The 13,218-nt window shown below is 45.3% G+C and overlaps 1 protein-coding gene across 1 annotated transcript; it reads left to right on the top strand.

Moving 5' to 3' along the window:
* The first annotated feature begins 951 nt into the window (after positions 1-951).
* LOC142004897 (olfactory receptor 10A4-like) lies at positions 952-10,237 on the top strand. Its single transcript, XM_074982576.1, has 3 exons — positions 952-1,780; positions 9,683-9,873; positions 10,220-10,237. The coding sequence occupies exons 1-3, from the start codon at positions 952-954 to the stop codon at positions 10,235-10,237; spliced, it is 1,038 nt and encodes a 345-aa protein (XP_074838677.1).
* The last annotated feature ends 2,981 nt before the right edge of the window (positions 10,238-13,218 follow it).

The raw sequence follows: 13,218 nt of genomic DNA, 5'->3' as shown, positions 1-13,218 counted from the left end.
CCACAGAGCCGACAACTGGTTGCAGACCCTGGGCATGCAGCATGGATCCCCAGCTGCAGCAGCAGCAGCCAGAAGCCCTGGTCTAAGGGCTGCTGCACACGGTGACCATAGAGCCCCGCAGGGGCTGGAGAGAGAGTGTCTCTCAACCCCTCAGCTGATGTCCGCCGTGGACCCTGCTATTTCGATGTTGCGGGACGCATATCGGCTGCACGTGCCCTACTTCGACGTTCAACTTCGAAGTAGGGAGCTATTCCCATCCCCTCATGGGGTTAGCGACTTCGACGTCTTGCCACCTAACGTCGATTTCAACTTCGAAATAGCGCCCAACACGTGTAGTCGTGACGGGCGCTACTTCGAAGTTGGCGCCGCTACTTCGAAGTAGCGTGCCCGTTTAGACACGGACATAGTGAACCAGAAGCTACATTGGAAAACTACTTTTATCCCCACTCATGGATCTTCCAAGATTTGCAGCAGCTAAGGAAGTGACAATTGGTCTTTTGTGTTTATATTGTGAGAAACCAACCCATTCTGGACATGGTTATGACAAAGGCAGAATCATAATTTGTTCTCTAATACTCGGAAAGAACATTTACAGCAAACCAAGGGTTACAGTCCCCTATTGTTTTCCACATTCATTGTGCTCCTCATTCTCCAAAGGCTTTCAAATGTTGGTCTCAGAGGCATCAGTTGCCTTGTGTGAGTAGCCCACGCTTACGTGAGCGAAAATAGAATTAGGAATCCTTGCATCAGTGTAACTATTCTCGTGATTGAAATATGAGCGAGGTGAGAATTTCGTCTGCTTTGATCACATATATATGTTGAACAAAACTGTAGATAACAGAAAGAAAGGAAAGCATGCCAATCAGAGAGAAAACCTTTCCACATTGTTTGATTTACATTCATATGTGTTATATGCCTCAGATTCAATCTCTTCCTCTGTCACCAATACAGATGACGTATTCTGGGACAGACCCTGGAGGGAACCAGACTACCTCTGACGTGTTCATCCTGGTGGGGTTTTCATCCCTTGGCAAGTTGCAGATGCTTCTGTTTCTGGTGCTTCTGGTCATTTACCTGGTGACCGTGTTAGGGAACATGTTCATTATCCTTGTTATAAAGTTCAGCCCTTCCCTCCACACTCCCATGTATTTCTTCTTGTTGAACCTGTCTGTCTTGGATTTCTGCTACACCAACAGTGTGGTCCCTCAGCTCCTGGTTCACCTGCTGGTGGAGGAAAAGACCATCTCTGTTACAGGCTGTGCAGTCCAGATGGTTGTAATCACCAGCACAGGTGTCATAGATTTCTGCCTGCTCGTAGCCATGGCCTACGACCGCTATGCGGCCATATGTCACCCCCTGCACTACACAACCATCATGAGTAACCAACTGTGTGCAAGGCTGGCAGGTGCTTTGTGGTTCAGCGTTGTCTCAGTGAAAGTTGCTGAGGTCTCATGGATCTTCAGCCTGCCCTTCTGTGTGTCCAATCGTATCGATAACTTTCTGTGTGATCTCCCACCAGTGCTGAAGATGGCCTGCACCAACACATCCATAGAGAAGATTTTGATGTTGAGTAAATCCTTGGTATTCCTCATAAGCACTTTCTTCCTGATAATCCTGTCCTATGTCCGCATTATCTACACCCTCCTCAAGCTGCCATCGGTGGAGGGAAGGCGTAAAGCCTTCTCCACCTGCTCATCCCACCTCATCCTGGTGAGTTTCTTCTATGGAACAGTCTTTTTCACATACCTTGTGCCCAAATCTAGCTCCACGTGGGAGAGTGGTCTAATGATTTCACTCATGAACACAATTCTGATACCATTGCTGAATCCCATTCTGTACACTCTAAGGAACAAAGAGGTGATGGGAACATTCAGAAAACTAGCAAACAACCACTTTTCATGCAATTGGAAACATTAGAAAATAAAAATATGTTATTGAAAACAAGACAAGTGATGGACATGCATATATATATATATATATATATATATATATATATATATTTCAATAGATGTAATTATTTTCAACGACATTGTCTTTTGCCATTTACATTTTGTCCTTTTAAGGGGCCTTATGTCTTCTAAGGCTCCATGGAAAATAGAAATAAAAGCATTTTTTCCACTTCCCCCGAAAAGTTCACTATCTACATTTTCATGAGAGTTCATCAGAATGTCGTGCCCCTGTGTACAATTCCATTTTAAATTTAGACATTTTGTGCAAGCAGTAGCGGGAGAAGAACCACTTGACGTTCAAATCAAGAGAAGAAAGAGGGGCTGGACAGACCACACTCTGAGAAAACCATCCTCCAAAACAGTCCATCCCACTCAACAGAAACGAAGATTTAGGGTTCTCCTTGTCCTCCGCTGACAGTCTAGTGCAGCAATTTATGTTAGGGCTTTGGATTTTTTTCCTAGTGTCTCTTGAATAAATTTCCACTTGTTCCCTCTAGCTTAAATTTTAACAACATTCTTCAGCACTTACAAATAACTTGCCATGTAAAGGGCCAACACATGACAGAATCATAGACACCTAGGTCTGGAAGGGACCTCAGGAAGTCATCGAGTCTATCCACCTACCCAAAGTAGGCCTAAACCACCTAAATCATCCCAGAGAGGGCTCTGTCAAGCCAGGACTTAAGAAACCTCTAGGGACAGAGATTCCACCACCTCTCTCATTAACACATTCCAGTGCTTCACCTCCCTCCTAGGGAAATAGGTTTGCCTTATATCCAACATAGACTTCCCCCACTGTAACATGAGACCATGTTCAACTTCACCCTTCTCTTTTGTAAACTAAATAAGCCCAACCTCAGCGTCTCCTCATAGGTCATGTGCTCCAGTCCCCTAATCATTTTTGCTGCCCACTGCTGGTCCCTCTCCAATGGCATATCAGGGTAAAAAATATTGTCTCCACCGAAGGGAATGAATACGTCTGAGCGTATACAGATGTGTTCCTCTTGTAAACAGCCCCCAGGGACAGGAAAGAGCCATAATTACAGATGATCCATGACACAGACCTGCCAACAGAAGCAGTGATTTCTTCCCTGGTGAGGGGTCACTGTATGTGTGCAACCCAACGGGACAGCTCGCCTTGCTGAGCCACCCTACACCTGTGTTAAGCAGCGATTCTGACGGAGAAGGTCCTCAATTGAGTCCCCCACCTTGTTCCTTGTGGGCTGCGGGGGTGGGGGGGTGATGGTGCACTGCTGAGACCCATGGGCCAGCCTCGACCCAGAGAGAGCTGTGTTCCCAAGGGAGACCCCACCCAGCTCTGTGGGGCTGCACCAGAGCATTGGGGTTACCACTGACCCACCGAGGAGAAGGTCCCATAATCAGACTATGTAGCATGCCTGCTGTGGGGCAATAGCCCAGTGCCTGGCTGATTTAAAAGTGCATGGATCCATCACCCAGTATGTTCCGGAGCGACTGGTGCCCGGGCCCTGCCCCTAACCACAGTCAGATGTGATTCTTACGCATCAGGGAGAACGGGAGGATTATCAATCAACAGGACCACAGAGTAGTACAGAAACTACTCTTGCACCAAGCCAAATAATGGTGGTCTGCTCCATACCATGTACAGTTGTAGAATCCTAGGTCTGGAAGGGACCTCAGGAGGTCATGGATTCCAACCCATAGCCAACAGTAGGATCAAAAACAAAATCATCCCATCCAGGAAATTTTTCACACAGGGGCTTAAAAACCTCTAAGCATGGAGATTCCACCATTTCTCTAGGTAACGCATTTGTCATTGTCCTGCTGAAATAGTTTTTCCTCATATCCAATCTCCACCTCTTGCTCAATAACTTCAGACCACTGCTCCTTGTTTTGCCATTTGTCACTACTTGGAACAGCCCCTCTCCATTCTCTTTACAGCCCCCACTTCAGGAAGTTGAAGGCTGTTCTCAAATTCCCCTCACATTTTTCTTCTTCAAACTAAATAAGCTTAAATCCCTCATCCTCTCCTCGGAGGTAAGGTACTCCAGCCCGCTAATCATGTTGGTTCTCCTTCATGAAACCTTCTCCAAGGCATCCCCGTTCTTTCTACATTGAGGGGAAAGAACTGGATGAAATACTCCTGCAGTGGCCTCATCACAATCATTCAATGGCTGAAGACAAATTTCACAGGACAGATGTCTTGACTTCCATGACATTTTGCACGTGCACAGATATCTGTGGTAGAACACCAAAGTGCTCATCGTGGAGTCACTGGTGAAAAGGCCATAAAGGATCTTTTTGATCATCCATTCTGATACCGCAGGGTAGAGAATTTCACCTGGTGGTTCCTCTGGCAGAGAACCCCTATACTTGTTTTACATTATATCTTTACGTGCAAGTCATAGACTCATAGAATCGTAAAACAAAAGAACTGGGAAGGACTTTGAGATGTCATCAATTCCAGTCCTCTGCCCTTTTGCCAGGACCAGACACCATCTAGATCATCCCCAGTTGGTGTCTATCTCACTTCTTCTTAAATATCTCCAGCGATGGAGATTCCACAAAATTCCTTGGCAATTTCCCCAGTGTTTCTCCATTCTGACAGTTGGGAAGTGTTTCCTGATGTCCAGCCTAAACCTCCCTTCCTGCAGGTAAAGCCTGTGGCTTCTTGTCCTCAGTGCAGCTCCTTTTAAGCTCATGGAGTTATGGTTTACACAATGTAAGGAACCTGCCTTGGGTCTCTTTTCTTATGTTGACACAAACCAATGTCTTTAAGAAATTGCTGTGACAGAGGCAGAAACAATTTGGATTGTTTTCTAATATTGAAGGAAGAAAAACAACTTTCAGTACAAAAAAGGCCAAAATCCCCACTTCCTTCAAAGTCCATGGGATTTCTCTGTCTTAAAAAGGTTTCAGCCGTGTTTAGGTTCCACAGCAGCCATTTACTCATGGGGTTTAGCTGCGGTGGGAATCTGGGTAGTGGTCTAACTATTCTTGTGATAAACATATAAGTGAGAGGAGAACGTGCCCTCATTTGTGAAATCCTATTTCAGTATTTTCCTCCTGTGACATCCACAACCCCAGACTTTCAACTGACCTGCACCCGGTGCCTTCAGTCTGGGACAGTTCACCCCGTATCCTGAGTTACCCCAACTACCTGCTCTGACTTCTTCACCCCCATTCCCTGCCTGAGTCACCACACACAACGAGCTCTCCCCATGACTTCTTCCCTCACTGCATCACCCTCTGTCTCCTGTCCTGGCCCCCTAAATCTCCCACATGCCATGTTTATACTCCACCATCACCCACCTCTTCCCCTCTGCCTTCCCACACCCAAACGCTCGGGTACCCCCTTCCTTCAGCCACCCGCCTCCACGTCACACTTACATTTCTTACAAACATCATGAGGAACCCCCAGGTCTTGATAAGGCCATACAAGAGTATTTCAAACACAGTATCGTTACCTTCATCTTTGGACTGCCTCAAGATGATCGACAAGAATGGGTTCGACCTACCACACCATTCCTTCTCAACATGCTGTTCGGAACAGCCAGAGAGCAGAGACTCGGAGGAATAAATGCAATTTCTCATTGTAAGTGCCACAACTCAGACAGTGAAAACCTCACTGAGAGAGGTTTTTTTTTTTTTGGCAAAATGCCTAAACCAAAATGACCACTGTTGGATCCAGCTCCATCCCATTCTCAAAGAACGTCTCAATCGAGGGTTGTTGCAAATGCAACCCAGAGACAACATTGCCCGGCAACACAGAGAAAAGTGGCTCTTCCATTAGATGAAAACGGAGGACCCAGAGAAAGTTGTCCTCATACGGAAGGAAGAAGACAATCAACATCTCAACTCAATGAAAGTGAGGAGCCTGCAGAAACTTGACTTCAAAGATATAGAACAAGAACGTCCACACCGCGAGTACATGAACCAAAAATCCATGACTCTGCTTCAAGCCCCAAGCAATGCTGGGTTCATCCTCTGTTATTATATCTCACATTGCAGCAACCCCACTGCTGAGCTGGGCACTGGAATCCATCCATCTGAGAACATCCACAGAGCCCTCCAGCCTTTCCTTGTAACTCAGCTCCATAGTACAATGTGGGGGCATTGAAACAGCACTGATGAGGGGGAAGGTGCCCAACTGAGCACCCCACCCCACTCCCCATAGCACAGCCCCCGCATGGCCTTGCTGGAGTGATGGGATCAGTGCTTGCTGAGAAATGAGAGAGCCCCCAGCTAACCCCATTACCCACCTCCCTACAACACATGGTCCCAGGCACTTCACCACCCTCCCTGCAGTACGTGGCCCCCTGACTCCCTTCTGCTTCCATATAGAGTTTATTTTCATGCCCATTGGAACTTGTCCTGACCCTGGTCCTGCTGCAAACTGACTGGAGCCAAAGGAAACCATCCCACTGCCTGCTCTGGGCTTTGGGTGTAGGCCTCCAGGAGGGAAATGGGCCCTTTGGTCTGGGCAGGGGATCTGGGAGTGAAGACTCCTGGGATCTGTTCCCAGCTTTGGCAGGGAAGTGGAGAGTAATTATGAGAGTAGAGTGGGAGTCAGAGCTCCCGGGTTCTCCTTATGTGTCTGAGACACGAGTGGGGCCCAGACTTTGAGCATCACAGGCCTGAAGTCACGAGTCCTGGGGGTTATTCCCGCCTGGGCCACTTGCTCATTGTGTTGTGTTGTCTGGGACAAATCATTACTCCTTCCATACAAAACCAGCCTCTCACAATTTAGCACAGATAGTGAATCTCATTATAATTTGGAAGATGAAGATTGAACTTCCCATGAAATGATTGGCTTAATGACCTGTGTTGCAGTGTGAAACAGTGTTGTTCTTCCCCTGAGCATTTTTACAAGAGATTTCCTTTAGGGGTATGGTCCCAGAAGCCAGTGAATGTAATAAAAAAAAACGCTTCTGTTTCCTTCCACAGCATCAGCGTCTGCAGCTAGGAGATGCAACCACACGTCCTTAACAAGGTAAGTGATAGAAGAATGACTTCAGCCCCCAGCCATTCTCCCATGAAAGTCCATCAGTGTTTTGTCCCACTCTGCAACTGGAGCAAAACCATGTCACTGATTTCTTCATTTTTATTTTCTGTACAGGGATCGATAATATTAGTGTGGTCTTGTACATGGATTTTCTTCATGTTTATATCTATCTATCTATCAAATGTTGTCAAGTCACCTTGCAATCCATCTCTAAATATATGATTTGATCTCTTCCTCTCAAAATCTATCATTGTGAATTCATTTAACAATAATCCTGGGTCACATCAACAGCTTGACTTCAGGGGTGTGATGCTAATTTACACCAACAGGAGAATTTTGTGGTTTCAACCAGAGTTGCAGATGAACGGTAAACAGACTCATCACCACACCATGGTTCTCTTCATTCATTTTCTTCTTGTTATTGTGTTGGAGTTACTGTGTATTCTGTTGCTTCATGGTGACCTCCTGAGGTCTCTTCCAGCCCTAGGATTCTATGATTCCATAGTTCTCCACTCACTTCTCTTCACTCCTGTCTGTTCTCCAACATCCATCATCGTCCAGGATAATGAGTAGGAATGTTGTTTCTTAAGGTTCTTTGTGAACATGAATCTGAATCTGACGAGACTGTTGGGCTCAGTCTGATTTCATCTCATACAATTGTCTGGTCCAGTAACAAAACCACAGTAAATGCTCCGTACCTGGTGTAGAAGAGTTTAGAGTATTTTAGCTAAAATTCACTCAATCCTCTCTCCAGATAACACGTTTCTTTATTGCTTTCATGTTCTCTTCAATATACATTCATTGCCTAGATGTCTTGAAGACCTCTGAAAACACCACACAACTGCCAGTGAGAAGAATCTATACAGACCTCAGAGCTAATGGTGAGTAAATTAGTGCAGTTATTTGAAAGTGGGCCAAACATCAGCCAACACACAAACACAAAACCAAATCAATAAAAATCCCTTCTCAGCAAATTATTTCAACTCTCCTGATCTTTTCCTGGAGAAAACTCCGACATCATATTTCTTATTAAGACTTCAGAACTGGAATTTGCTTTTCTCTTATTTTTGCTTCTCACATTAAATCCTGGCACAAAAAAGTAGTAGGGTATCAGAATTCGCCATGAGATGGAAATTCCATTTCCCAGCCACCTCTGCATTTACTGTGCTGCTGAAAAGACTCACAAATGTCAACGTAGGTTCACCAAATCAGCTCTTAAGGGACAGAGAAGAATTCCTACATCTTCTCCAATTCTCTGTACATGGAGAACATTGTTTCTTTTCGTTTGACATTGTTCTCTGCATGCACATTTCATATTGAAACCACCAGATTTCTATGGGGTGGTTTGAGTTAGTTTTTTTTTTATCCTCAGTGATTCCTTTTGGCTAGGGTTATGCTACAGAGATCTGTTCCCAAGCTAGGAGGGATTGCAACTAGTTTGGAGGATAGGGTCAAGATTCAAAATGATCTGGAAAATTGGAGAAATGGCCTCAGGAAAACAGGATGATATTTAATAAAAACAAATGCAAAGCACTCCGCTTAGAAAGGAACAATCAGTTTCACACATACAGTATGGGAAGCAGCTGTCTAGGAAGGAGTGTGGCAGAAAGAGATGTAGGGGTTATAGTGAACCAGAAGCTAAATCGGTGCAAATGAGTAACACTATTTTTTCCCCACTCATGGATCTGCCAAGATTTGCAGCAGCTAAGGAAGTGACAATTGGTCTTTTATGTTTATATTATGAGAAACCAACCCATTCTGGACATGGTTATGATAAAGGCAGAATCATAATTTGTTCTCTAATACTCGGAAACAACATTTCCAGCAAACCAAGGGTTACAGTCACCTATTGTTTTCCACATTCGTTGTGCATCTCATTCTTCAAAGGCTTTCAAATGTTGGTCTCAGAAGCATCAGTTGCCTTGTGTGAGCAGCCCACGCTTACGTGAGTGGTAACAGAAATAGGAATTTTTGCATCAGTGTAACTATTCTCGTGGTTAAGGTATGAGCGAGGTGACAATTTCCTCTGCTTCGATCAGATATATATGGTGAACTAAACTATAGGTAACAGAAAGAAAGGAAAGCATGCCAACCAGAGAGAAAACCTTTCCACATTGTTTGAATTACATTCTTGTGTGTTATATGCCTCAGATTCAATCTCTTCCTCTGTCACCACTACAGATGACGTATTCTGGGACAGACCCTGGAGGGAACCAGACTACCTCTGATGTGTTCATCCTGGTGGGGTTTTCATCCCTTGGCAAGTTGCAAATCCTTCTGTTTCTTGTGCTTCTGGTCATTTACCTGGTGACTGTGATAGGGAACCTGTACATTATCCTTGTTATAAAGTTCAGCCCTTCCCTCCACACTCCCATGTATTTCTTCTTATTGAACCTGTCTGTCTCGGAATTGTGCTACACCAACAGTGTGGTCCCTCAGCTTCTGGTTCACCTGCTGGTGGAGGAAAAGACCATCTCTGTTACAGGCTGTGCAGTCCAGATGATTGTAATCACCAGCACAGGTGTCATAGAATTCTGCCTGCTCGTAGCCATGGCCTACGACCGCTATGCAGCCATATGTCACCCCCTACACTACACAACCATCATGAGTAAACAACTGTGTGCAAGGCTGGCAGGTTCTTTGTGGTTCAGCATTGTCTCAGTGAAAGTTGCTGAGGTCTCATGGATCATCAGCCTGCCCTTCTGTGTGTCCAATCGTATCGATAACTTTCTCTGTGATCTCCCACCAGTGCTGAACATGGCCTGCACCAACACATCCATAGAGAAGATTTTGCTGTTGAGTAAATCCTTGGTATTCCTCATAAGCACTTTCTTTCTGATAATCCTGTCCTATGTCCGCATTATCTACACCATCCTCAAGATGCCATCGGTGGAGGGAAGGCGTAAAGCCTTCTCCACCTGCTCATCCCACCTCATCCTGGTGAGTTTCTTCTATGGAACAGTCTTTTTCTCATACCTGCTGCCCAAATCTAGCTCCACCTGGGAGAGTGGTCTAATGATTTCACTCATGAACACAATTCTGATACCATTGCTGAATCCCATTCTATACACTCTCAGGAACAAAGATGTGATGGGAGCATTCAGAAAACTAGCAAACAACCGCTTTTCATGCAATTGGAAACATTAGAAAATAAAAAATATGTTATTGAAAACAAGACAAGTGATGGACATGCATATATATATATATATATATATATATATATTTCAATAGATGTTATTATTTTCAACGATATTGTCTTTTGCCATTTACATTTTGCCCTTTTAAGGGGCCTGATGTCTTCTAAGGCTCCATGGAAAATAGAAATAAAAGCATTTTTTCCACTTCCCCCTAAAAGTTCATTATCTACATTTTCATGAGAGTTCATCGGAATTTCGTGCCCCTGTGTACAATTCCATTTTACATTTAGACATTTTGTGCAAGCAGTAGCGGGAGAAGAACCACTTGACGATCAAATCAAGAGAAGAAAGAGGGGCTGGATAGACCACGCTCTGAGAAAACCATCCTCCAAAGCAGTCCATCCCACTCAACAGAAAAGAAGATTTAGGTTTCTCCTTGTCCTCCACTGACAGTCCAGTGCAGCAATTTATGTTTGGGCTTTGGATTTTTTTTTCCTACCCTCTCTTGAATAAATTCCTACTTGTTCCCTCTAGCTTAAATTTTAACAACATTCTTCAGCATTTACAAATAACTTCCCGTGTTAAGGGCTGACAGATGACAGAATCATAGACACCTAGGTCTGGAAGGGACGTCAGGAAGTCATCGAGTCCTTGCCCCTACCCAAAGTCGGCCTAAACCACCTAAATCATCCCAGACAGGGCTCTGTCAAGCCAGGACTTAAGAAACCTCTAGGGACAGAGATTCCACCACCTCTCCCGTTAACACATTCCAGTGCTTCACCTCCCTCCTGGGGAAATAGGTTTGCCTTGTATCCAACATAGACTTCCCCCACTGTAACATGAGACCATGTTCAACTTCACCCTTCTCTTTTGTAAACTAAATAAGCCCAACCTCAGCGTCTCCTCATAGGTCATGTGCTCCAGTCCCCTAATCATTTTTGCTGCCCACTGCTGGTCCCTCTCCAATGGCATATCAGGGTAAAAAATATTGTTCCCCCTTGGAGGGAATGAATCCATCTGAGTGTATACAGATGTGCTCCTCTTGTAAACAGCCCCACAGGGACAGGAAAGAGCCATAATTACAGGTGACCCACGATATAGACCTGCCAACAGAAGCAGTGACTTCTTCCCCAGTGAGGGGTCACTGTATGTCTGCAACCCAATGGGTCAGCTCCTCTTGCTGAGACACCCTGCACCTGTGCTAAGCAGCGATTCTGATGGAGAAGGTCCTCAATTAAGTCCCCCACCTTGTTCCTTGTGGGCCGGTGGGGGGGGTGATGGTGCACTGCTGAGGCCCATGGGCCAGCCTCGACCCAGAGAGAGCAGTGTTCCCAAGGGAGACCCCACCCAGATCTGTGGGGCTGCACCAGAGCATTGGGTGACCACTGACCCACCGAGGAGAAGGTCCCATAATCACACCAGCCAGCACATCTGCTGTGGGGCAACAGCCCAGGGCCTGGTTGATTTAAAAGTGCATTCATCCATCACCCAGTATGTTATGGAGTGTGGGGTCCCCGGGCCCTGCCCCTAACCACAGTCAGATGTGATTCTCAATCAGCAGGGAGAACTGGAGGATTATCAATCATAAGGACATAAGAACATAAGAATGGGCATACTGGGTCAGACAAAAGTTCCATCCAGCCCAGTATCCCGTCTGCCGACAGCGGCCAATACCAGGTGCCCCAGAGAAGGAGAACAGAAGACAATGATCAAGTGATTTATCTCCTGCCATTCATTTCCTGCCCTTGTACTGCACCAATCAACAGGACCACAGAATAGAACAGTTTTGTCAGTACAGAAACCACTCTTGCACCAAGCCAAAAACTGGTGGTCTGCTCCATACCATGTATAGTTATATAATCCTAGGTCTGGAAGGGACCTCAGGAGGTCATGGATTCCAGCCCATTGCCCACAGTAGGATGAACCTCAACGAAATCACCCCATCCAGGAATTTTTTCACACCGGGGCTGAAAAACCTCTCAGCATGGAGATTCCACCATTTCTCTAGGTAATGCATTTGTCATTCTCCTGCTGAAATAGTTTTTCCTCATATCTAATCTCCACCTCTTGCTCTGTAACTTCAGACCATTGCTCCTTGTTCTTCCATTTGTCACTATTTGGAACAGCCCCTCTCCATTCTCTTTACAGCCCCCGCCTCAGGAAGTTGAAGGCTGTTCTCAAATTGCCCCTCACATTTCTCTTCTGCAAACTAAATAAGCTCAAATCCCTCAGCCTCTCCTCGGAGGTCATGTGCTCCAGCCCCCAATCATGTTGGTTGTCCTCCACTAAACCCTCTCCAAGGCATCCCCACTCTTTCTACTTTGAGGGGCTAAGAACTGGATGAAATACTCCTGCAGTGGCCTCATCACAATCTTTCAATGGCTGAAGACACATTTCACAGGACAGATGTCTTGACTTCCATGACATTTTGCACATGCACACATATCTGTGGTAGAACACTAAAGTGGTCATCATGGAGTCACTGGTGAAAAGGCCATAAAGGATCATTTTGATCATCCATTCTGACACCGCAGGGTAGAGAATTTCACCTGTTGGCTCCTCTGTCAGAGAACCCCTGTACCTGTTTTACATTATATCTTTACGTGCAAGTCATAGACTCATAGAATCATAAAACAAAAGAAACGGGAAGGACTTTGAGATGTCATCGATTCCAGTCCTCTGCCCTTTTGCCAGGACCAGACACCATCTACATCATCCCCAGTTGGTGTCTATCTCACTTCTTCTTAAATATCTCCAGCGATGGAGATTCCACAAAATTCCTTGGCAATTTCCCCAGTGTTTCTCCATTCTGACAGTTGGGAAGTGTTTCCTGATGTGCAGCCTAAACCTCCCTTCCTGCAGGGAAAGCCTGTGGCTTCTTGTCCTCAGTGCAGCTCCTTTTAAGCTCATGGAGTTATGATTTACACAATGTAAGGAACCTGCCTTGGGTCTCTTTTCTTATGTTGACACAAACCAATGTCTTTAAGAAATTGCTGTGACAGAGGCAGGAACAATTTGGATTGTTTTCTAATATTGAAGGAAGAAAAACAACTTTCAGTACAAAAAAGGCCAAAATCCCCACTTCCTTCAAAGTCCATGGGATTTCTCTGTCTTAAAAAGGTTTCAGCCGTGTTTAGGTTCCACAGCA

Source organism: Carettochelys insculpta, chromosome 32, assembly GCF_033958435.1.
Source record: "Carettochelys insculpta isolate YL-2023 chromosome 32, ASM3395843v1, whole genome shotgun sequence".
Taxonomy (NCBI): Eukaryota; Metazoa; Chordata; order Testudines; family Carettochelyidae; genus Carettochelys; species Carettochelys insculpta.
This window is presented reverse-complemented; position numbering and strand designations above follow the sequence as displayed.

Excerpts from the sequence above, each read along its gene's own strand:
- LOC142004897 (XM_074982576.1), top strand. The coding sequence starts at position 952 with ATGACGTATTCTGGGACAGACCCTGGAGGGAACCAGACTACCTCTGAC. Across the intron at positions 1,781-9,682 it reads TAGCTCCACGTGGGAGAGTG|TGCTGAACATGGCCTGCACC; the intron begins GTCTAATGATTT and ends ATCTCCCACCAG.